The 26,462-nt window shown below is 40.2% G+C and overlaps 2 protein-coding genes across 3 annotated transcripts in view; one reads left to right on the plus strand and one right to left on the minus strand.

The window, feature by feature from the left end:
• Positions 1 to 24,693, minus strand: part of DENND4C (DENN domain containing 4C) — a 130,211-nt gene extending 105,518 nt beyond the window's left edge. For both annotated transcript variants that reach the window (XM_033439721.2, XM_033439719.2), the window contains exon 1: positions 24,481 to 24,693. The gene's annotated coding sequence lies outside the window, so the exon portion shown is untranslated. The remainder of the gene's footprint in view (positions 1 to 24,480) is intronic.
• LOC101275278 (40S ribosomal protein S14) lies at positions 16,574 to 17,111 on the plus strand. The gene has a single exon (XM_004276101.4). It carries the CDS (start codon positions 16,610 to 16,612, stop codon positions 17,063 to 17,065), a length of 456 nt encoding a protein of 151 aa, XP_004276149.1. The 5' UTR covers positions 16,574 to 16,609; the 3' UTR covers positions 17,066 to 17,111.
• Positions 24,694 to 26,462: the final 1,769 nt, after the last annotated feature.

Here is a 26,462-nt window from a genome sequence, read left to right on the forward strand (position 1 = left end):
AACAAGACTGAGAAGGAACTGTCATAAATCAGACAAGATTCAGGATGACATAGCATTCAGAAAACCAAGTGAGGTTTTCCCAAAACTAGGGACCGATCAATCGTGTCAAATGCTGATGAGAGGTAAAGAACTTTAAGACTGAGAACACTGACTAGAATGGGTTTAGTTGGTGAAGGTGTAGAAGAGCCAGCCTGGAGCGAGTTGGAGAGAAAACGCAAAGTAAGAAAATAGAGACGATAAGTATGAGCAAGTCTTTGCAACAAATTTTTCTCTACATGAGAAAGAAAGGTGTGTGTGTGTCTGTGTGTGTGTGTGTGTGTGTGTGTGAGACAGAGAGACAGACAGACAAAGACAGATTTTGAGATGTTACAGCATGTTCTTACGCTTGCAAATATGATTCATCAGGAAAGAAAGATGATGCAGGGCACAGAAAGGATAACATCAGAGGCAAAATCCTTAAATAGACAAGAAAACGCAGCACAGATGGAGGACTTGGCATATACAGAGAGAAAGAGAGAGAAAAAAGAGTAAGGAAAGAAAAGAGAGTAAGTAGTCTTCTTAGTAATGAAAGTGGAAGAGCAAAATGACTAGGTAATACTGAGGGCACAAGGGATATTCGTGGCCATAAATTTAAAGTGAGACCAGTCAGCACTGTTGTTTGCTTTCTCCAATCACACTCAGCTGCTCAGGTTCAAGGGAACACAGAGTTTGCAACGAATTGTGTTTTATCAGGGCTGAAGTTTTGCCCTAATTACAGTGAAGGAAGAAACAAGAGAGATGATAAACTGACCCCACAAAACAGTACAGAACATTAGCAGGCATTACCATTTTTATTCAATGAATCAATGTAATTGGGTAAGGAAAGAAGTTACTGTATGAGGTGCATGATGGACAGTGCAAGAGTTGTGTGACTAATGGCCTGGTGGTCTAGATAGAATCCAAGAAGTGTCAAAATATGGTATCAAAGTATGTGAGCTGGCAGAAAAAGAAATGGAAGTCAGAATTAGATGCTTAAAATACTTTAAGTTATAGATCTTGATGATAAAGTCTAGGGTAATGGCTCTCTATTCTAACTACACATTAGAATCTAATAGAATACTTACTAAAATCAGACCAAGAAAATAAGAATTTCTGAGGGTGGCACACTCCCATCAAAAATTTTTAAGCTGCCCAGTTAATTGTAATATACAGTCAGAATTGAGAACCAATAGTCTTGGGTGTAGTTGAGGCAAGTTAAAGAGAAACCTGCAATCTGCAGATTCAAGAACATCTAATGAAGTCTTGTTCTATTATTCCCAATATAAATAAAAGCATGAGCTATGTTCTAAATATTTTACATGCATTAACTCATTTCATACTCCTAACAACCCAACAAGGTATAACTACTATTATCCCCTTTTTTAATGAAGAATGGAAGAGAATGAAAGTATACAAAATTAAAACTCCTAGGTAGTATATGAAGTACTATAACACTATTTGTAGGTAAACTGCTGAAAGTTAAAGATGCATATAATAAACCCTAAGGCAAGTACTTAATAAAAAAGATGTATAGTTAATAAACCAATGTGGAGATAAATGGAATAGTAAAATACACTCAATCCAAAAAGGAACAAAAAGCAGGACATTAAAAACAGAGAGAGGGGGCTTCCCTGGTGGCGCAGTGGTTGAGAGTCCGCCTTCCAATGCAGGGGACACGGGTTCATGCCCTGGTCTGGGAAGATCCCACATGCTGCGGAGCGGCTGGGCCCGTGAGCCATGGCCACTGAGCCTGCGCATCCGGAGCCTGTGCTCTGCAACGGGAGAGGCCACAAGAGTGAGAGGACCGCTACCGCAAAAAAAAAAACAGAGAGAGAAACCTTAAGAAAACAGGAGCTGAACCAAGATGGCGGAGTAGAAGGACGCGCTTTCACTCCTTCTTGTGAGAACACCAGAATCACAACTAGTTGCTGGACAATCATCGAAAGGAAGACACTGGAACTCACCAAAAAAGATACCCCACATCCAAAGACAAAGGAGAAGCCACAATGAGACGGTAGGAGGGGCACAATCACAGCAAAAGCAAATCCCATAACTGCTCGGTGGGTGACTCACAGACTGGAGAACACATACCACAGAAGTGCACCCACTGGAGTGAAGGTTCTGAGCCCTACGTCGGGCTTCCTAACCTGGGGGTTCGGCAACGGGAGGAGGAATTCCTAGAGAATCAGACTTCGAAGGCTAGTGGGATTTGATTGCAGGACTTTGACAGGACTGGGGAAAACAGAGGCTCCACTCTTGGAGGGCACACACAAAGTAGTGTGCGCATCGGGACCCAGAGGAAGGAGCAGTGAACCCAGGGGAGACTGAACCAGACCTACCTGCTAGTGTTAGAGGGTCTCCTGCAGAGTTGGAGGGTGGCTGTGGCTCACCATGGGGATAAGGACACAGGCAGCAAAAGTTCTGGGAAGTACTCCTTGGCATGAGCCCTTCCAGAGTCCACCATTAGCCCCACCAAAGAGCCCAGGTAGGCTCCAGTGTTGGGTTGCCTCAGGCCAAACAACCAACAGGGAGGGAACCCAGCCCCACCCATCAGCAGTCAAGCGGATTAAAGTTTTACTGAGCTCTGCCCACCAGAGCAACAGTCAGCTCTACCCAAACCAGTCCCTCCCATCAGGAAACTTGAACAAGCCTCTTAGATAGCCTCATCCACCAGAGAACAGAAAGCAGAAGCAAGAAGAACTATAATCCTGGAGCCTGTGGAACAAAAACCACATTCACAGAAAGACAGACAAGATGAAAAGGCAGAGGGCTATGTACCAGATGAAGGAACAAGATAAAACCCCAGAAAAACAACTAAATGAAGTGGAGATAGGCAACCTTCCAGAAAAAGAATTCAGAATAATGATAGTGAAGATGACCCAAGACCTCGGAAAAACAATGGAGGCAAAGATCGAGAAGATACAAGAAATGTTTATCAAAGACCTAGAAGAATTAAAGAACAAACAGCGATGAACAATACAATAACTGAAATGAGAACTTCACTAGAAGGAATCAATAGCAGAATAACTGAGGCAGAAGAACGGATAAGGGACCTGGAAGACAGAATGGTGGCATACACTGCCGTGGAACAGAACAAAGAAAAAAGAATGAAAAGAAATGAAGACAGCCTAAGAGACCTCTGGGACAACATTAAATGCAACAACATTCGCATTATAGGGGTCCCAGAAGTAGAAGAGAGAGAGAAAGGACCAGAGAAAATATCTGAAGAGATTATAGTCAAAAACTTCCCTAACATGGGAAAGGAAATAGCCACCCAAGTCCAGGAAGCGCAGCGAGTCCCATACAGGATAAAACCAAGGAGAAACATGCCAAGACACACAGTAATCAAATTGGCAAAAATTAAAGACAAAGAAAAATTACTGAAAGCAGCAAGGGAAAAATGACAAATAACATACAAGGGAACTCCCATAAGGTTAACAGTTGATTTCTCAGCAGAAACTCTACAAGCCAGAAGGGAGTGGCATGATATACTTGAAGTGATGAAAGGGAAGAACCTACAACCAAGATTACTCTACCTGGCAAGGATCTCATTCAGATCCGATGGAGAAATCAAAAGCTTTACAGACAAGCAAAAGCTAAGAGAATTCAGCACCACCAAATCAACAACAAATGCTAAAGGAACTTCTCTAAGTGGGAAACACAAGAGAAGAAAAGGACCTACAAAAACAAACCCAAAACAATTAAGAAAATGGTCATAGGAACCTACATATCGATAAGTACCTTAAACGTGAATGGATTAAATGCTCCAACCAAAAGACACAGGCTTGCTGAATGGATACAAAAACAAGACCCATATATATGCTGTCTACAAGAGACCCACTTCAGACCTAGGGACACATGCAGACTGAAAGTGAGGGGATGGAAAAAGATATTCCATGCAAATGGAAATCAAAAGAAAGCTGGAGTAGCAATACTCATATCAGATAAAATAGACTTTAAAATAAAAAATGTTACAAGAGACAAGCAAGGACACTACATAATGATCAAGGGATCAATCCAAGAAGAAGATATAACAATTATAAATATATATGCACCCAACATAGGAGCACCTCAATATATAAGGCAACTGCTAACAGCTGTAAAAAAGGAAATGGACAGTAACACAATAATAGTGGGGGACTTTAACACCTCACTTACACCAATGGACAGATCATCCAAAATGAAAATAAATGAGGAAACAGAAGCTTTAAATGACACAATAGACCAGATAGATTTAATTGATATTTATAGGACATTCCATCCAAAAACAGCAGATTACACTTTCTTCTCAAGTGCGCACAAACATTCTCCAGGATAGATCACATCTTGGGTCACAAATCAAGCCTCAGGAAATTTAAGAAAATTGAAATCATATCAAGCATCCTTTCAGACCACAACGCTATGAGATTAGAAATTAATTACAGGGGAAAAAACGTAAAAAAGACAAACACATGGAGGCTAAACACTACATTACTAAATAACCAAGAGATCACTGAGGAAATCAAAAAATACCTACAGACAAATGACAATGATAACACAACAATCCAAAACCTATGAGATGCAGCAAAAGCAGTTCGAAGAGGTAAGTTTATAGCTATACAAGCCTACCTCAAGAAACAAGAAAAATCTCAAATAAATAATCTAACCTTACACCTAAAGGAACTAGAGAAAGAAGAACAAACAAAACCCAAAGTTAGCAGAAGGAAAGAAACCATAAAGATCAGAGCAGAAATAAATGAAACAGAAACAAAGAAAACAATAGCAGAGATCAATAAAACTAAAAGCTGGTTCTTTGAGAAGATAAACAGAATTGATAAACCATTAGCCAGACTCATCAAGAAAAAGAGGGAGAGGACTCAAATCAATAAAATTCGAAATGAAAAAGAAGTTACAACAGACACCACTGAAATACAAAGCATCCTAAGAGACTACTACAAGGAACTCTATGCCAATAAAATGGAAAACCTGGAAGAAATGGACAAATTCTTAGAAAGGTATAACCTTCCAAGACTGAACCAGGAAGAAATACGAAATATGAACAGACCAATCACAAGTCATGCAATTGAAACTGTGATTAAAAATCTTCCAACAAACAAAAGTCCAGGACCAGATGGCTTCACAGGTGAATTCTATCAAACATTTAGAGAAGAGTTAACACCCATCCTTCTCAAACTCTTCCAAAAAACTGCGGAGGAAAGAACACTCCCAAACTCATTCTATGAGGCCACCATCACCCTGATACCAAAACCAGACAAAGATACTACAAAAAAAGAAAATTACAGACCAATATCACTGATGAATATAGATGAAAAAATCCTCAACCAAATACTAGCAAACTGAATCCAACAACACATTAAAAGGATCATACACCATTATCAAGTGGGATTTATCCCAGGGATGCAAGGATTCTTCAATATACGCAAATCAATCACTGTGACACACCATATTAACAAATGGAAGAATAAAAACCATATGATCATCTCAATAGATGCAGAAAAAGCTTTTGACAAAATTCAACACACATTTATGATAAAAACTCTCCAGAAAGTGGGCATAGAGGGAACCTACGTCAACATAATAAAGGCCATATATGACAAACCCACAGCAAACATCATTCTCAATGGTGAAAAACTGAAAGCATTTCCTCTAAGATCAGGAACAAGACAAGGATGTCCACTCTCACCACTATTATTCAACATAGTTTTGGAAGTCCTAGCCTCAGCAATCAGAGAAAAAAAAGAAATAAGAGGAATACAAATTGGAAAAGAAAAAGTAAAACTGTCATTGTTTGCAGATGACATGATACTATACATAGAGAATCCTAAAGATACCACCAGAAAACTACTAGAGCTAATCAATAAATCTGGTGAAGTTGCAGGATACAAAATTAATGCACAGAAATCTCTTCCATTCCTATACACTAATGATGAAATATCTGAAAAAGAAATTAAGGAAACACTCCCATTTACCATTGCAACAAAAAGAATAAAATACCTAGGAATAAACCTACCTAGGGAGATAAAAGCCCCGTATGCAGAAAACTATAAGACACTGATGAAAGAAATTAAAGATGATACCAACAGATGGAGAGATATACCATGTTCTTGGATTGGAAGAATCAATATTGTGAAAATGACTATACTACCCAAAGCAATCTACAGATTCAATGCAATCCCTATCAAATTACCAATGGCATTTTTTACGGAACTAGATAAAAAAATCTTAAAATTTCTATGGAGACACAAAAGACCCCAAATAGCCAAAGCAGTCTTGAGGGAAAAAAATGGAGCTGGAGGAATCAGACTCCCTGACTTCAGACTATACTGCAATAATCAAGTAATCAAGTAATAATCAAGTAATAATCAGTAATCAAGACAATATGATAGTGGCAGAAAAACAGAAACATAGATCAATGGAACAAGATAGAAAGCCCAGAGGTAAACCCACGCACCTATGGTCAACTACTTCATGACACAGGAGGCAAGGTTATACAATGGAGAAAAGACAGTTTCTTCAGTAAGTGGTGCTGGGAAAACTGGACAGCTACATGTAAAAGAATGAAATTAGAACACTCCCTAACACCATACACAAAAATAAACTCAAAATGGATTAGAGACCTAAATGTAAGACCGGACACTATAAAACTTTTAGAGGAAAACATAGGAAGAACACTCTTTGACATAAGTAACAGCAAGATCTTTTCTGATCCACCTCCTAGAGTAATGGAAATAAAAACGAAAATAAACAAATGGGACCTAATGAAACTTCAAAGCTTTTGCACAGAAAAGGAAACCATAAACAAGACAAAAAGACAACCCTCAGAATGGGAGAAAATATTTGTAAATGAATCAACAAAGGATTAATCTCCAATATATATAAACAGCTTATGCAGCTCGATATTAAAAAAACAAACAATCCAATCCAAAAATGGGCAGAAGACCTAAACAGACATTTCTCCAAAGAAGATAAACAGATGGCCAAGAAGCACATGAAAAGCTGCTCAACATCACTAATTATTAGAGAAATGCAAATCAAAACTACAATGAGGTATCACCTCACACCATTGAGAATGGGCTTCATCAGAAAATCTACAAACAACAAATGCTGGAGAGGGTGTGGAGAAAAGGGAACCCTCTTGCTCTGTTGGTGGGAATGTGAACTGATACAGCCACTATGGAGGATGGTATGGAGGTTCCTTAGGAAACTAAAAATAGTATTACCATATGATCCAGCAATCCCACTACTGGGCACATACCCAGAGAAAACCACAATTCAAAAAGACACATGCACCCCAATGTTCATTGCAGTACTATTTACAATGACCAGGTCATGGAAGCAACCTAAATGCCCATCGACAGACAAATGCATAAAGAAGATGTGGTACATATATACAAGGGAATATTACTCAGCCATAAAAAGGAACGAAATTGGGTCATTTGTTGAGACATGGACGGATCTAGAGACTGTCATACAGAATGAAGTAAGAAAGAGAAAAACAAATAGCGTATATTAATGCATATATGTGGAACATAGAAAAATGGTACAGATGAACGTGTTTTCAGAGCAGAAATTGAGACACAGATATAGAGAACAAACATATGGACACCAAGGGGGAAAAGCGGTGGGGGGCAGTGGGGGGTGTGTGATGAATTGGGCGATTGGGATTGACATGTATACACTGATGTGTATAAAACTTGGGCTTCCCTGGTGGCGCAGTGGTTGAGAGTACGCCTGCCAATGCAGGGGACACGGGTTCATGCCCCGGTCTGGGAAGATCCCACATGCCGCAGAGCGGCTGGGCCTGTGAGCCACAGCGCTAAGCCTGTGCGTCCGGAGCCTGTGCTCCGCAATGGGAGAGGCCACAACAGTGAGAGGCCCGCATACCGCAAAAAAACAAAAAAAAACCTTATAACTAATAAGAACCTGCTGTATAAAAATAAAAAAGCTTAAGAAAACATAGTTGTCTCAAACAGTGATACCTATCCTGCTCCCATTAGCAGAACAAAGTTCATGATGGAGTCGTACTGAACTCTCTCTTTGGTAAATATAAGTGGTCAAGTGCCCTTTTCTTAGCTCAAATAAAGTGACTTTTCTTCAAAGATAAAAAAAAAAAAAAAAGATAGAAAAATAATACACGCAAACCCAACCATACCAATAATTTCACTAAATTTAAGTAGTCTACCAAGACAAATGAAAATATATGTCCATGGTACTTGAAAAGATGCTCAACATTGCTCACATCAGGGAAATGCAAATCAAAACCACAATGAGATATCACCTTACACTGGTCAGAATGGCTATTATCAAAAAGATAACAAATGACAAATGTTGGCGAGGGTGTGGAAAAAAGGCAACCCTCACGCACTGTTGGTAGGAATGTAAATTGGTGCCACCACTGTGGAAAACACTATGGAGGTTCCTCAAAAAACTAAAACACAACTACCATATGACACAGCAATTCCACTGCTGGGCATATATTTGGAAAAAAAAAGAAAACACGAGTTCAAAAAGATACATGCACCCCAATGTTCAGAGCAGCATTATTTACGATAGCCAAAATATGGAAGCGACTTAAGTGCCCATCAACAGATGAACAGATAAAGGAGACGTATGGTGTTTGTGGCAGGGCCGGGGAGCACACACACAGTGGAATACTACGCAGCCATAAAAAAGAATGAGGGCTTCCCTGGTGGCGCAGTGGTTGAGAGTCTGCCTGCTGATGCAGGGGACACGGGTTCGTGTCCCGGTGCGGGAAGATCCCACATGCTGCGAAGCGGCTGGGCCCGTGAGCCATGGCCGCTGAGCCTGCACATCGGAGCCTGTGCTCCACAACAGGAGAGGCCAGAACAGTGAGAGGCCCGCGTACCAGAAAAAAAAAAAAAGAAAAAAAAGAAAAATACAAATAAACCTGAAAAAAAAAACTGTCCATATAAAAACTTGGATACAATATTCATAGCAACACTACTCAAAATAGCCAAAATGTAGAAACAACCCGAATGTCCATCAACTCATGATGTGGAATTTCCATGCAATGGAGTATTATTCAGCCATAACAAGGAATGAAGTACTACTGATACATGCTGTGACGTGGATGAATCTAGAAAGCATTATGCTAAGTGAAAGAAGCCAGACACAAAAGTCAAACATTATACTATTCCATTTACAGTAAATATCCAGAATAGGCAAATCTACAGAGAAAGCAAGCAAACTAGTGGTTGTCAGGAGGGGGAAGGAGCGGGGAAGGGGAATGGGGAATGACTGATTAAAGAGAAAAAGATTTCCTTTCGGGTGATAAAAACAGTCTGGAACTAGATAGTGATGACAGTTGCGTAACATTGAGAATGTACTAAATGCCACTGAACTGTAGATTTTCAAGTTGTTAACATGGTGAATTTTATATTATGTGAGTTTTGCCACAATTTTTTAAAAAAGGAATGAAGTACTGATACATATAACATGAGTGAACCTCAAAAACATTATCCTAAATGAATGAAGCCAGTCACAAAAGATCACATACTATATGATTTCATTTAAATGAAATGTCCAGAATAGGCAAATCTATAGAAACAACAACTAGATTAGTGGCTGCCTAGGGCTGGGGTGCGAGAGAGGGGGATTGGATAGTGACTACGAATGGACATAAGATTTCCCTCTGGCATGATGAAAATGCTCTAAATTAGATTATGCCAATGGCTGTAAAACTCTGTAAATATTCTAAGAACCACTGAATTGAACCCTTTAAATGGGTGAATTTTATGGTGTATAAATTATATCTCAATTAAGCTGATTTTCAAAAGCAAATTGTCAAGTGATCTAACCACTTCTAAATAAAGACAGAAACTATTAGACTGGGTTATAAAAAAGAAAGACTCAATTCTAAGCTATCTACAGGAAACAAATTTTAAATATAAAGACACAAATGCATTAAAAGTAAAAGAATGACTGACTTTTGACAAAGGAGCAAAGACAATTCAATGGAGAAAAGATAGCCTCAACAAGTAGTAGTGGGAAAATTAGATGCCCATATGCAAAAAAGAGACTGAGACCTTACACTTTCTACAAAAAATAATTCAAAATGAATCATATACCTAAATATAAAATACAATACTATAAAACTTCTAGAAGAAAACACAGGAGAAAAATCTATATGTGATCTTGGGTTTGGCGATGAATTTTTAGATACAACACCAAAAGCACAATCCACGAAAAAAAACCTGACAAGGTAGACTTTACTAAAAACTTCTGCTCTGTTAAAGACACTGTTAAGAGAATGAAAAGACAAGCCAGAGAATGTGATAAAATATTTGCAAAAAACATATCTGATAAAGAGCTGGTATCCAAAATACACCAAAAACACACAGAACTAAACAGTAAGAAAACAGACAACCCAATTAAGAAATGGGCAAAAGATCTGAACATATACTTCACCAAAGAATATATACATATGGCTAACATGTATATGAAAAAATGCTCAACATCATTAGTCACGAGAGAAATACAAACTGAAATAATGAGATGGCAATACAGACTTATTAGAATGGCTAAAAAATTTCTTAAACTGACAATACCAAATGCTGATGAAGATGTGGAACAGAACCTTTCATTCACTGCTAATGGGAATGCAAAATGGAACAGCCACTCTGAAAGACAGTTTGACAGTTTCTTACAAAGCTAAACATAAGCTTACTGTATGATTCAGCAATCACACGCCTAGGTATTTACCCAACTGATTTGAAAATTTATGTCCATACAAAACCTACATACAATCACCAAAAACTGGAAGCAAAGAAAATGTCCTTCAATAGGTGAACAGATAAAACAAAAACAAAAACCTGATATGTTCAGCGATAAATGAGCTATCAAGCCACAAAAAGACTTGGAGGAACCTTAAATGCATATTGCAAAGTGAAAGAAGGCAGTATGAAATGCTAATATGATTCCTTTTACATGACATTCTAGAAAAGGCAAAAACTACAGAAACAGTAAAAAGAGATCAGTGGTTTCCAGGGTTTTGGGGTTTGGCAGAGAGGGCTGAAGAATTGAAGTGTGGAAACTTCTACAGATATAAAACTATTCAATATGATACTGTAATGGTAGATACACGACATTACACATTTGTCAAAATTTACAACACAGAGAGCGAGCTTTAATGTATGCAAAATTATCAAAACCATTGAGGAGGTCATGGGATCCACTGAAGGAATGTGGAGTAGGTCAAGAGAATATAACTACTACAAATGTTTGAAAACAACCTCACTGAAGGGGTCGGGGTGGAGGGGTGGCGAGATGCTGGCCAAAGTACTTTAGAAATGAGTAGAGTCTTTAAAACTAAAAGCAACAGGAACTGCCAATAGGCACTCTAGCTGATAAAACTGTTTCACACAGGGGTATGAGTTAACAGTTCTGATACTGCTATACATGTATACTGGAACTGAACAATTACATAAATGGATGACAGACGGTGGGAGCCAGGTTTCTCATTGTCGGAGCAGGTATTTACAGATAAGCAAGGGGAGAAGTATCCATGTAGTAATGGATTAAAGTTGGAGCTCACCACGAATTCATATTTAGTTTAATATAAATACAGATGGTGATATATAGGAAGAGTTATAGGTATACAACGGGTTACTATACACAAGTATATTTCCTTGCTCAATCAACTAAGAAGACATAGAAGCAACGACATCCAGTAGCAATCAGCACACCAAGCATGTAGATCTTGCTTTCTAACACCATCCTCCAACAAGAGGAACCAAGGCTCCTTGAAGAAATGACTGATTATAGGACTGGGACAGGAAATACAGGTATCCTTTGCTTTTCAAAAGTTCACTATATGCCACTTCACTTTTACAAAAGACCTACATAAGCACCTATTTTTGCTAATCCAAAACAAATCTGAAAAAAAATTACAATTTTATGGAAAGAGGTGAAAAGCAAAAATAACATTCAGCATGTTTTTTTTTTTTTTTTTTTTTAATTTATTTTGCTGTACACGGGCCACTCACTGCTGTGGCCTCTCTCATCGCAGAGCACAGGCTCTGGACGCGCAGGCTCAGCGGCCGTGGCTCATGGGCCCAGCCGCTCCGCGGCATGTGGGATCCTCCCGGACCGGGGCACGAACCCATGTCCCCTGCATCGGCAGGCGGACTCCCAACCACTGCGCCACGAGGGAAGCCCTATTTTTTATTTTTTTAACATCTTTATTGGAGTATAATTGCTTTACAATGGTGTGTTAGTTTCTGCTTTATAACAAAGTGAAGCAGCTATACATACACATATATCCCCATACATACAATGGAACATTACTCAGTCAGCATTTGTTTCGCAGCAAGCAGTTATAAAGGCAGTGTGCACCCCAAGCAGAGAGAGGAGAATGGCACCACCAAGCTCCTTCCCCAGGAACTACACTCCGCATCTCAGCATCAAGCTGATATAGCTTTGAACTGTGTAAGCATCTGTGCTTCATCTTGATTTATTGTGTGCATTCGTTAACAAGATGTGTCCTAAAGTAACTGTTTCTTCACTTTACACCATTCTGGCTTAGGAAAGGTTTCATAGGAACACTCTAGTACTTTCATATAGCAGGGGAAACCTTTATACAAAATGAGCCTGCACAGACACAGAAAACAAACTTATGGTTTCCAAAGGGGAAAGGGGGGGTAGGGACAAATTAGGAGTTTGGGATTAACATATACACACTACTATATATAAAATTGATAACCAACAAGGACCTACCGTATAGCACAGGGAACTACACTTAATATTTTTAATAACCTATAAGGGAAAAGAATCTGAAATATATACACACACACACACACACACACACACACACACACACAATCACTGAATCACTTTGCTGTACACCAGAAACTAACACAACATTGTAAATCAACTATAATTCAATTTTTAAAACTTGAGAAAAAAATTTAAAAAACAAAGTGAAAAAAACAATAAAAACAAAAAAACCCAAAATGAGCCTGGAGCATTTTTTCAGTGCCAGAATTAACAAACATGCAAACAAACAAGAACAACAACAAACCCACATTTATGGGTGTATGTCAAAGGAGCATAGGAACCAACTAAAAGAGCTCCCAATAGCCAAGGCTAGAACAATTTGAACAAATAAAGTAGTACTGGATTATAACCCAAAGCATAAAATAAATATCTGTAAGTCCATGCTGATATAAATTAATGATATGAATAAATTAATAAATGAAGGAAAAGAGACAACTCTCCCATGCAAAGGAATTCTAAATAACTTAAGCAGATACTCTGTCCTCAAGGAGTGTGTAATCCCCTACTCCTTAAGTGTGGGATAAGCTTAGTGACTTCTTCCCAAAGAGTACAGAATGGAAAGGGGGAGGAGAGTAACTTTACGGTGAAGAACATGATAAACACGACCTCAGCCAGGTAATCATAACCAACATCAAAATCACAAGTCATGTTGACAGTATGTACCCCTGAGATGATGTAACGAAGGTGGCACTTTATCTCTGCAATCTTCCTCATAATCTAACCTTAAAAAAAACAAAATTGGAAGAATTCCAATAAAGGGAAATCCTGCAAAATGCCTGACCAGTTCTCCTCTGAAGTGTCATGGTGATCAAGAACAAGGATAATCTAAGAAACTGTTACACCCAAAAGTAGTCTACGGAGACACAACAACTAAATGTAACAAAGTGGTATCTGGATGGGATCCTGGAACAGAAAAAGGACATTAGCTAAAAACTATGGAAATCTGAATAAACTATAGACTTTAGTTAATAATAACATATCAATATTGGTTCATTAATTGTAACAAACATACCATACTAATATAAGATGTTAAGAACCTGGGTCTGGGGTATAGAGAACTCTCTGTACTATATTCTCAATTTTTCTGTAAATCTAAAATTGTTCTAAAAAGTAAAGTATTTTTGAAAAGGTACAAGGATGCAAAAATATATGTTATGTACATTTTAATCATAAGAAAGCTAGAGTGGCCATATTAATAACAGGTAGACTTCGGAGCAGGGATAACGAGAAACATTTCATAATAACATAAAAGTTAAATCATCAAGACATAATCCTACACATGTACAGATCTAACAAGAGAGCATTATATAAGCAAAAACTGACAAGTTAAAGGAGAAATAAACAGACCCATAATTAAAGAGAATTCAACACTCCTCATTCAGTAATTCATAAAACAGGTATGCAGAAAATCAGTAAGGATACATAAAATTTGAAGAACACTATCAACTAACTTGACATAATTAGTATTTATAGAACATTCCATCCAACAACAGCAAAAATCCACAATCTCTTCAACTACACACAGAACATTCACCAAGATAAACCATATGCTGGCCCATAAAACAAGCCTGGATAAATTTACAGTAAGTCCCCTATACATACAAACATTCAGGTTTCGAACTTTCAAAGACATGAACGTGTGTTTACATGTCCAATCACGTAAATTATTTCAAGTATCTGGCGTACATCATCATGTGCCTGCATCCTCTACAAGTGGTTGTGCTTTTGTGTACTTTACTGTACAGTACTGCTGCTGTGCAACATGAGGAGCTTACTAATGAACACCTGATGGAATTGGAGGCCCAGAGAAAGGACGAAGAGAGACAAGAGGAAGAAAAAGTAACTGAAGAACTGAAGAGATTGATGACGCAGGAAATGGCAAGGGGATTTTCTTTATTTGGGGAGTCACTGTTAGTTTTTGAGGCATAGGACTCAAACATAGAACGGTACACGAAGGTTGCAGCAGCTGTTCAGAATGCAATCCAGTGCTACCGTGTCATCTATGACAGAAAAAAAGAGCTACTACCCAGACATCACTGGAACGTTTTCTCAAGAGGGTAGATAGAACTGAATCTAGCAAGGAACCAGAACCTGTGCCATCAACGTCAGGCATGAATGAAACTGCAGCCTGCCCTCCATCCCCTATTGCTGACGATCCTTCAGCTCTACCATCTCCCACGTCCTCTCGCTCCTCCAGTCAGTAACTCTTCTTGCCTGTTCACTTGGTGCCAGCCCCTGTAAGCCAGCTGTTGTACTGTACACTGTACTTTTCAAGGTACTGTACTGTAAGATTAAAAATGTTTTCTTTATTTATTGTGTTTGTTTTTTATGTATTATTTGTGTGAAAAGTATTATAAGCCTATTATAGTACAGTACTATATAGCTGATTGTGTTAGTTGGGTGCCTAGGCTAACTTTGTTTGACTTACAAACAAATTGGACTTGTGAACGTGCTCTCGGAACAGAACTCATTTGTATGCAGGGGACTTACTATAAAAGACTATAAAACATACAGAATATGGAATGAAATTTGGGATAACAGAAAGATATCTTATAAAATTTCCCCGATATTTCAAAACTAAACAACACTCTTCTAAATAATCCATTAATCAAAAAAGAAACTGTAGGGCTTCCCTGCTGGTGCAGTGGTTGAAACTCCGCCTGCCGATGCAGGGGACACAGGTTCGTGCCCCAGTCTGGGAAGATCCCACATGCCGCAGAGTGGCTGGGCCCGTGAGCCATGGCCGCTGAGCCTGTGCGTCCGGAGCCTGTGTGCCGCAACAGGAGAGGCCACAACAGTGAGAGGCCCGTGTACCGCAAAAAATTTAAAAAAAAAAACTGTAAGAGAAATCAGAAAATATTTTGAACTAAATGAAAATAACAGAAATCAATTTGTGAGATGCAGCTAAAGCAATGTTTAGAAGGGTATTCTTCTAAATTTATTATTTTATTACTTATATTAGAAAAGAGGAAAGCTTTTCAATCAGTAATCTAAGTGTCCACCTTGAGATGTTAGAAAAAGAAAAGCAAATTAAACCAAGAGTAAGTAGAGGAAAAAATTAAAAGAAGAGAAATCAGTAAAATTGAAAATGGACAAGCAATAGAAATCCATGAGTCTAAATCAAGAAAAAAAACAGGAGGCAGAAATTACCAATGAGTAATGAAAGAAAGTACATCATTACAAATCCTTTAGACATTTAAAAACTAACAAGGAAATATTATAAACACTTTCATTCCATTTTCAACGTAGATGAAATGGACATTTTTTTAAGACACAAATTTCCAAAACTGACATAAGAAGAAACAGAAAATCCAAACAGTCCTATATATATGAATTGCCAATAACCACCAAAAGTAGAAAGAGGCAATGAAGGACTCTTTCCTGAGCCTTCAGAGTGGGCACCTTGATTTTAGACTTACAGTTTCCAGAACTGTGAGAGAATAAATTTGTTAATTAAACCACATGATTTGTGGTTATTTGTTATGGCTACCCTAGAGAAACTACAACACATGTTAATATTTTGGACGTAGTAGAATAAAAAATGTATTAAAGGTATGAAATTTAATTTTTGTTACTTCTTAGTGTGGAGCTACTAGAAAACTTAAAATTACACATGTGGCTTACATTATTTCTAGTGACGACCACTAATCTAGCTAGTACAATAAGGCAAGAAAAAACTAAAGGAATACTGATTGGAAATGAAGAAGCAAAATTTGGCTTTTTCTGTAGACGTGATGATTATGTATTAAGAAAATCCTAGCTTTCTGGTGGCTGATTCTGGATAAGACGAGTAGAAATGGCACCTCGCAAGGGGAAAGAAAAGAAGGAAGAACAGGTCATCAGCCTTGGTCCTCAGGTGGCCGAAGGAGAAAATGTATTTGGTGTGTGCCACATTTTTGCATCCTTCAATGACACTTTCGTCCATGTCACCGATCTTTCTGGCAAGGAAACCATCTGCCGTGTAACTGGTGGGATGAAGGTGAAGGCTGACCGAGATGAGTCATCTCCATATGCTGCCATGTTGGCTGCCCAGGATGTAGCCCAGAGGTGCAAGGAGCTGGGCATCACTGCCCTCCACATCAAACTCCGGGCCACAGGAGGAAATAGGACCAAGACTCCTGGACCAGGGGCCCAGTCAGCCCTTAGAGCCCTCGCCCGCTCAGGAATGAAGATTGGGCGGATTGAGGATGTCACCCCCATCCCCTCCGACAGCACCCGCAGGAAGGGGGGTCGCCGTGGTCGCCGTCTGTGAACAGGACTCCTCAAATTATTGTTTTCTGTTAATAAATTGCCTTGATATCTTGGAGGTTGTTCCACATCAGTACATAAAGTACACAAAGATTCGGTCACCCACAAATACACACCAAGCCTTATTTTCGTCGGTGATGAAAAAGAAAGTTTCTGCTTTCCGGAAGCATGCATCGAGCTCCAAGGACCCAGTGGCACCAGATGGTACTGAGTGTTCTGCAGAGGCTTAGCATAGCGCTGTGTGATAGTGACTGCTACCCCAAGGCAAGACAATGGCATAATGTTTTCAGGGTTCATCACAGCATGTTTCAGAACTTCATTCCTTTTTATTGCTGATTAACGTCCCACTACCTTGATACACAGATCTCTTCACAGTTCTCTTCCAACTTGGAAGAACCTTGGAGAGGTGGGTCTTGCCATGGCTCCTACCAACTTACCCTGTGTGATGGACAAGCCATCTTTTTTGAGTCTCTTTGTTTCTTCATCTTAAAAATGAGTGATTACAACCCAAAGTATAAAATGAGTCCATGCTGCTGCAGGTGATTTGAATAAATGAAGCCATAAATCTTAAAAAGGATTCTAAATAAAAGTAGATGCTCCCCCTTCCAGTAAGTGGAACTTACTGTGGGCTAGACTTAGTGACTCACGAACATGGAAGAGGGAAAATGTTAACTTTGTTCTGGAGAGACCTTAACCAAACTATTAAGGTTGCTTAACACTTCTGATATATCGTGTTGATAGTACTCTGATTTGACAAGATGAGCACTTCACCTCTGAATTCTCTCTGAAAACCCATAGTCCAGTTAGAGGACGTTCTACTGCGTTATCAACATTTAAATGGTCAAAAGTTACAATAAAACAAGGACTTAAGACTAGAGGAGGGACTTCCCTGGTGGCACAGTGGTTAAAAATCCACCTGCCAATGCAGGGGACATGGGTTCGATCCCTGGTCCAGGAAGATCCCACATTCCAAGGAGCAGCTAAGCCCGTGCGCCACAACTACTGAGCCTGCGCTCTAGAGCCCGCGAGCCACAACTACTGAAGCCCGCGCACCTAGAGCCCGTGCTCCACGACAAAGGAAGCCACTGCAATGAGAAGCCCGTGCACCACAACGAAGAGTAGCCCCCGCTCGTCGCAATTAGACAGCCCGCACGCAGCAACGAAGACCCAATGCAGCCAAAAATAAGTAAATAAATTTATTTAAAAAAAAAAAGACCAAAGGAGCTGAAGGAGATGTGATATAATGCATTGGATCCTGGACCAGAAGAGGCGTTAGTATAAAAGCTAACATCTAATCTGGAGTCCAATTAGTAGTAATGTACCTATGCTCATTAGTTTTGACAAATGTATTGTTATAATGTAAGATGTTAACATGAGGAAATCAAATGAGTGTTATACAGAAACACCATACCTTTGCAACTTTCTGGTAAATCTTAAAGGATTCCAAAATAAACATTAGGGGAAAAAAAGAAAATCCTAAAGAATCCACATAAAAGCTACCAGAACTGAAAAGTGAATGCAGTAAGATAGAATACAAGGTCAACTTTGTATTGCATTTTTATATACTATCAAGAAACAATTTTGAAAAAGAAAATTTAAAATACAGTATCACTGGGCTTCCCTGGTGGCGCAGTGGTTGAGAGTCCACCTGCCGACACAGGGGACGCGAGTTCGTGCCCCGGTCCGTGAAGATCCCACATGCCGTGGAGTGGCTAGGCCCGTGAGCCATGGCCGCTAAGCCTGCACGTCCAGAGCCTGTGCTCCGCAACAGGAGAGGCCATAACAGTTAGAAGCCCGCGTACCGCAAAAAAAAAAAAAAGTATCATTGACAATAGTTAGCATCAAAAAACATGAAATACTTGGGGAATCAATTGAACAAAATGTGAGCAATACCTATAAAATGAAAATTACAAAACACTGCAAAAAAAAACCCTAAAGATATTTAAATAAAGAAAAGATATGCCGGGTTTCCCTGGTGGTGCAGTGGTTGAGAGTCCGCCCGCCGAGGTGGGGGACACGGGTTCGTGCCCCAGTCCGGGAAGATCCCACATGCTGCGGAGCGGCTGGGCCCGTGAGCCATGGCCGCTGAGCCTACGTGTCCGGAGCCTGTGCTCCACAGCGGGAGAGGCCACAACAGTGAGAGGCCCGCGTACCGCAAAAAAAAAGAGATATGCCATGTTAAAGTATGAGAAGACTCACTATTATTAAAATGTCAATTCTCCCTTTCAGGCTTATTGTAGAAACTGACACTCTTATTCTACAATTTATAAGAAAATGCCAAGGATATAAAATAACCAAAACAATTTTGATAAAAACACAATGGTAAAGGAAAAACACTACCTGATTGCAAGGCTTGCTATAAAGAAACAGTAATGAAGACAATACAGTATTGGTATAAAGACAGACATTTAGACCAACAGAACAGAGAGAGACCAGAAACCAACCCACGGTTAATAAATAAATTAATTAATTAATTAATTAAAAGGAATCACATCTCACATAACCTCCAACCCAGTAAGGGGGACTAATATGAAGAAAGGAAGAGGCAGAGGGAGGGAAGGAAGGGAAGGAAGAAAAATTAAACTCTACAGAATAAAATAACAAGATGCTATGATAACACCTGATCTCGCTAACTAGACAGTGTGATCAGGAAAGACCTCTCAGAAAAGTAACAGGTAAATGGAAGAGTACATGTAAAGGCTCTAAGGGAAGGAATCTAAAAGTAGGCCAGTGTGACAGGTGCACAGTAGGCAAGGAGAAAATAAGACTACAGAGATAGGGCTTTTCAACCAGAGGAAAATGTCTGTATAGTTCTCTATTCTATCAACTTTTTTCCATCCCTACCACTGCTGTTCTCAATTCTCATCTAGATGCCTACAAGACCTCCTAGCTGATGAACCTGCAGCCTCACTCAAGCTGGTCTCCCAAATCCATCCTTCACAACTGAGCCAAAGATATTTAACAGCTTAAAATTATTAAATGGCTCCCTGTTCCCTGCAATGTATAGTCTTAATTTCCTTTCTGACTTTTAAGATCCTTCATGACACAGCCCCTACTTACCCCTCCAGCTTATGCCCCACTTCCCTCCAAAACTACCTGTGGCCCCACACTAAGTTACTTGCATCTTAATAAAACCCACCACATGCTTTCATTACTTTGTGCCTTTTCACATCTTTGAGTTTTAAATCAAATGTCTCCTCTGTAAAGCACCTCTAATACACACCAAACACACTTAGGTATTTCTCTCTGCTCCTACAGCATCATTTGCTCTATTCTAGATTTGTCATGATGTGGTAGTTATGATGCTTACCTACAAGACTATGATGTTTATCCTACTAGACTTTAATATACAGACTGTATGTTATTCATCTTTTTATCCCTAGCAGATAGCACAGTACCTATTTAACAAAGACTTTTTTGCATAATTAAAAAATAGAGACTCCTAACATTTATGCTTTTAGGATCTAAGCATCCCTAAAGTAAGCATACACAATGACAAACTAGATTCAAGGAATCCTTTAAAATATTTCAAAGATTTAAAAAATCCTATAAAATGACTCTTCCATAAGTCAAATAATTAAAAATCTAGATTTTTAAATATTAAATTTGGTTGAAATGCGGTCCTTTATAAAATAAAATAAAATCCTTTTTTTATTTTATTTTATAAAGGATTTTATGAAATAAAATCCTTTATTTTATTGAAAAATAAAATTAATAGAATTATTACAGAAACTTGTAGCAAGTAAGAGAAAATTACAAATTTATATTTTAATCCCTATTCAGTGAATTCAAGTCACAAATGCACATCTACAGTTTTCACCTTGCTTTCAGTTCTCAATCAAATACCATATTGTAGGAGCCCTCATGATCCACTGCAAAGGAAGTAGTTCAAAGAATGTTTACATTTTCAAAAGTTTAATTTGGCTTGGACCATCATACTAGCAAAAAGATTTCATTATAGCATTATTTTAAGATTGAAAAAGTGGAATTACTAAAATATTAAAAGACAGAATAGAGAACAAACGTATGGACACCAAGAGGGGAAAGTGGGGGGGGGGCGGGTGTGGGATGAATTAGGAGATTGGGATTGACATGTATACACTAATATGTATAAAATAGATAACTAATAAGAACCTGCTGTATAAAAAATAAAATTCAAAAAAATAAGAGTAATGGTTAAATAAACTGTGACAGTACAACTTTGGACTACTACAAAATGATAAAATATAGCAATATGTATTACAATATTATGTTTAAAAAGACAATTGTATGAACATTAGCCACAGAATTATACGCAAGTATAGACAGGATTAGTATAGTATTATACTAATATACTATAGAGGACTTCCCTGGTGGCGCAGTGGTTAAGAATCCACCTGCCAATGCAGGGAATACAGGTTCGAGCCCTGGTCCGGGAAGATCCCACGTGCTGCCGAGCAACTAAGCCCGTGCGCCACAACTACTGAGCCTGTGCTCCAGAGCCCGCGAATCGCAACTACTGAGCCCACGTGCCACAACTACTGAAGCCCGTGCGCCGAGAGCCCATGCTCCGCAACAAGAGAAGCCACCGCAAGGAGAAGCCTGCACACCACAACGAAGAGCAGCCCCCGCTCGCTGCAACTAGAGACAGCCCACGCGCAGCAACGAAGACCCAACGCAGCCAAAAAAATAATAAAAATAATAAAGAAAACCTTACTTAAAATATATATATATATATATAATAGAAGTATAACAGAACTAGACTACAGAAAATTGTAAATGTAAGCAGGGAGAATTCATTTCTTTCTTTTGAATTTCTCTTAATCATGTTATATTCTTTTCCACTAAAAAGTTAGTTTTCAAATAGTACATGAAGAGAATTGTATTACATTTACTTACTTATATGTATTATGTACTGACGTAAATTTAAACAAAAACTTTAAGTTTAAAAACTACCTAATTTTTTCCCACAAAATACTAAGTTTTAAATTTCAAATAATAAAGTTATCTGATTTTGGAATTTCCTACAATCTGATGCTAAAGACCTACCCTTTTACACCAGCTATACTATGTAAACTCATTCCCCACGTTTTAACACTCTTAGAGTAATCTCCAATTCCCACAAGGCATCCCATCACTGCAAGTCTGTCAAACTGACAATCTTAAAAAGGAGGTACAACTTGTGGTACCAGCACAGAGAATATAAAATTTTAATTCATGTACTATGAAAGCTTATTTGCCCTTACTAAGTTTCAGCAGATACATTATACTGGAAATACAAATTAAAACAAATTCCATTTGCAAATCAAAAAGACCAAATGAAACAACCTGCCTCTGACTCAGCAGCTTTTTTACTTTACAACCTGTACTTAAGTTGCAAGCATAAGACTGAAACCTAACTTTCAAACTGAGAAGTAAAACCAGTGCAAAATCAATATTTGTCTTGGCAGGAAACTCCAATAAAAATATGAGACGTTTTGGTCTCAACTTGAGATATAGAAAAGCAAAGGTGCCTCCTTGGGTTATTATTTATCATGCAAAATCCCTTGTCTATAGCTACAAATTAGCTTTTATTGCAGATACTTAACATGTTTCTTTATAAGCAGCGCCTCAGCCAAATAACCTTCCAAATCTGGCACCATGAATTGTTACAGCTTACACACCACTGCAGTTCCTTGTAATTTAAAACATTTGCGTTTTAAGAACAGTCTCCACACACCAACTCTACTGCCAATTTCTCCAGCTGAAAGCTCGAGTTTATACTACAAAATACTATATTTACTCTCAACGACAGAATGCGCTCATTTACAAATTACACAAGAGTAAATGACTCCAATACACAACTTAAAAATGTCTAACATCATACCTTTTCCATTATCCAAATTAACAAGTCTAAACAGCAGTACACTAAGTGAGGTACTATGACCAAAGTTAACTGCCATATCATCAGTTCAGTAAAATCAGTAATACACAAGACAGACCCCTAATCCCAATCAACTATTTAGCAAAATGGCCACAGGGGATACCAATGAGGGGAAAGTGTGGATTGAGTTTGCCATTACTAGAAAAACGAGTCAAAGCAAGTCTGTACGAGAGGCAGATTAACCTCATGAATACAAATCTAAGTTCATTTCTGAGTTCCAGTCTCACACCAAGAAGGCAGTTTATCAAATTTTTAACAGTAACACAAAGAACAGGGCAAAAAATAAAATAGAGAACTTTTTTTTTTCATGGTAACGTTGATAAAGAACAGGTATCCTTCAATGCTCAGAAATGAATTTTTCCTTTTACAACCAGTTTTTCTCTTATCACGTGTACACAGAAAATCCTACAGTTCTCTGCATTTCAGATAGCTTAATACACACGATCACCTCAAATCAAATATTTATTGAAAACTTACCTCCTTAGCACAAACATTCTCTCCTTACTACATCCTTCGCCTTCTAAACTGAGACCGGAAGGGAAAACCTACTCCTACGATAAATTAGAGTCTAGGGAGAACATCTTAACACGAGTTTGCACACAATTAAGCAGGTTCAGTAAATCAATTACCCAGACTACAATGCTTGACAATTTCTCTGAAGCAAAAACACACAGCTTAGGGTTCATTACTGGAGATGACTCTTTCCCTCGCATTTACACAAGTAACTTCGGTAACTGCCCTAAATTTTCCCGTGTGAAACGAACAGTTAATAGGAAGGAGGGGGAGTACTATTTAAAAACTGGGTCATTTCCTATGTATTCTGATGAAGTACGATCTTCGAGAAGGAAAAGGTCTATGAAGCAGAAAAAGAAAAGGAGGGGGGAATAGATGACAGCATCCTCAATGCAGAAAAGTTACAGCTCTTTACTGGAGTCAGCAATAGGGGCTCATTAGTTGGTTTTTTGGTTTAGTCACTCGGAGTTGAATGAAACCTGCCTTCCTAAAAGTCATCGCCAACAAAGAAGCCCTGAGGATCCGCCACGGCAAGGCGGAGGAGGAAATGTCCTCAATTCACCTGAGACACCTGCCCAGGTCCCCAGTTCTCTCCCCGCCCTGGCCCCCAACCCCCTCGGGTACCCCGGTCCACGCCCCTTGCCCCCCACCCAGGCGGCAGTCTCCTCGGCGGTCCCGAAGGCCCAGACCCCTCGCGCTTCCTTCCACCGCAGTGGCTCTCCGCAGCCGGGGCGGCGGCACGGGGAGGCCCTTCCCGAGCGGCCTCTCCCCCATCACACCCCGCAGGCTCCGGGGACTCCCCGCCCCCGGAAACCGCAGAGAAACTAGGCCGAGAATGCCAGTCCAGGCCACTCTACGCCTTCTCGGCGACCCCTGCACGCCGGCCCTCGGAACCCAGCCCTCCGAGCTGCTACCTGCCCAGCGCCCACCCGGCCCGGGAGCGCGGGTCTAGATGAGGGGCGGCGCAGGGTTCCTCCGCGAAAGGCCCTCCGCCGCAGACTCACCTGCCGCCCTCTCCTCCTTCAGCGCCACCCGGGCACAGCCCCTTCCTGGGGCATGAAAGCGCCGGCTTCGGGCCTGGGCGCCCTCGACAGGGAAGGGCCGGGGATTTGCTCTGGCGGCCGCCGCCGCCACTGCCGCCACCACCGCCGCTCTGCGCCTGCGCCGCCTCCCGGGCTGGGTCTCGAGGGGCGCCGCTTGCAACGAGGGGTAACAGCCGGGAGCGCGAGCTCGCGCCGGCGCCTCGGCTCACCCGAGGCCGGTAGTGCGGGCGGCGGGTTGCCTAGGAGCTGCGTGCTGCACTGCTGCCCCGACAGCTGACGGCCATGTTTCTGTTCCCTTTTTCTTTTTTTCTCCCTCTCCTTCCGCCCCTTTCCACAGAACAGCACTTTCCTTCCCCCCTCCCGCTCCCTTTCCTACTGCGGGGGCGGTGGAAAAAGGCGTGGGGGAGGGGTGGGGAAGAGAGGACGCGGGGGCGGGGCAGCGCTCGAGCCCCGCCCCCGGGGAGGGCCGAGGCCGCACGGCCACTGCTCCCTTCCCCCACGCACCCCGCCGCGACACCCTCAGGGCGCGGGGGTGCCAGTGCCGACAGCCCGTGAGCCCCGCCTCCGCGTGCGCGCGGCGGGTCCCGAGCAGAAACAGAGCCAGGGAGAAAGGACTCAAGGTACTGCTTTGCACCCCTTCCTGCGGCTCTCAGACTCGCCTGTGGTGCGGCTTTATTGCCTTGGCCTCAAGCAGGTGGCGGCTGATCTTTTCCGGTTTTTCAAAGGCGAGGAAAGGGACTCCGAGTCCCTCAAAGTCACTGAGGACAGTGCTGAGAGAGATGCAGGTCTCTGGATGAGAAGTTTCCTTCCCAGGATGGGAGTTGGAATTCCCACGTATGACAGGGCGCCTCTCAGGCAGTAGAGAGACCCGCCGACTGGGGCTTGCCTAAGTCCTTCCTGGCTGCAGCGGCCCTTCAGAGTCCTTGGCCGCGCTCGGTGTCGCTACCTCGGCAGAGATTTGGGGATGGGAACTCGGTACTTGGAAATTGCTCGTTTAAATAATCAGTCCTCTCAGGCCTCCTAAATAACTGTAGCCTCCTTATCCACACGGCTGCGTGCATGGTCCGTTCCCTTAATGCAAACTTCATGAGATATTGTTAACTACGCTTTGAAATAATTATATATATGTAATTATATATACATGGAAAAATAACAACTAGTTATTCAGGAAGAAGCAAATGGTTTGAAACAAATTAGGAGAACTCTTTTACCTCCTGGCAAAAAAAACTGGCGAGTGACTTCACAGATTCCATGGCAGGTCAGAATTAGAATTGGCAAGATTTGTGCACTAACGATGAGTACATAATGATCATTTTCCTGAGAATTACTCTCTCCTTATTAAATCTGTATTTTTGCTGAAAAGTATGAGATTAAACCTCGGTCATGAGGGTCCTGTTGTCAACTTACTTCCAAAGTTTACTGCATATATGGATAGTTTAAATTTTGTAGCGAATAGCAGAAACTATTTCCCTGACCACGTTAGCAGTAAGAATTGATTCAGTAGAAAGAAACAGCAATAAAAAATGTCTTATTTAATAATAGTTTGGAGTCATTCTGAGCCTAGTGGAAACCAGTCTTTGACAGTGACCATCTGGACCGAAGTTTATAAAGGAACTAATACTTCAGAATTCAGCTTGTTGACTTCTTGTCCTTCCTTTCTCAAGGGCAAGTTAATTAATAGTTTAAAATCATTTACAAGATTTTGTAATGGGTACATTTTATTAACAGTCATAGATTGAGGGGTTTTTCCCTCTTTTCACAGTTTTTTGCACCCACAGAAATGAAAAATGGAAGAAACCAGTATATCTCTTCCATTTGATTGAGAAATTTTTCTCAATTTGCAGTGTAGGATTTAAGGATATCTTTAATTTTTTTTCACTATTTTAATTGTCCTATAGATTTACCATACATTTCCATTGCCATATTCTACCCAAAATTTCATA

This window comes from Orcinus orca, chromosome 6 (genome assembly GCF_937001465.1).
Source record: "Orcinus orca chromosome 6, mOrcOrc1.1, whole genome shotgun sequence".
Lineage (NCBI taxonomy): Eukaryota > Metazoa > Chordata > Mammalia > Artiodactyla > Delphinidae > Orcinus > Orcinus orca.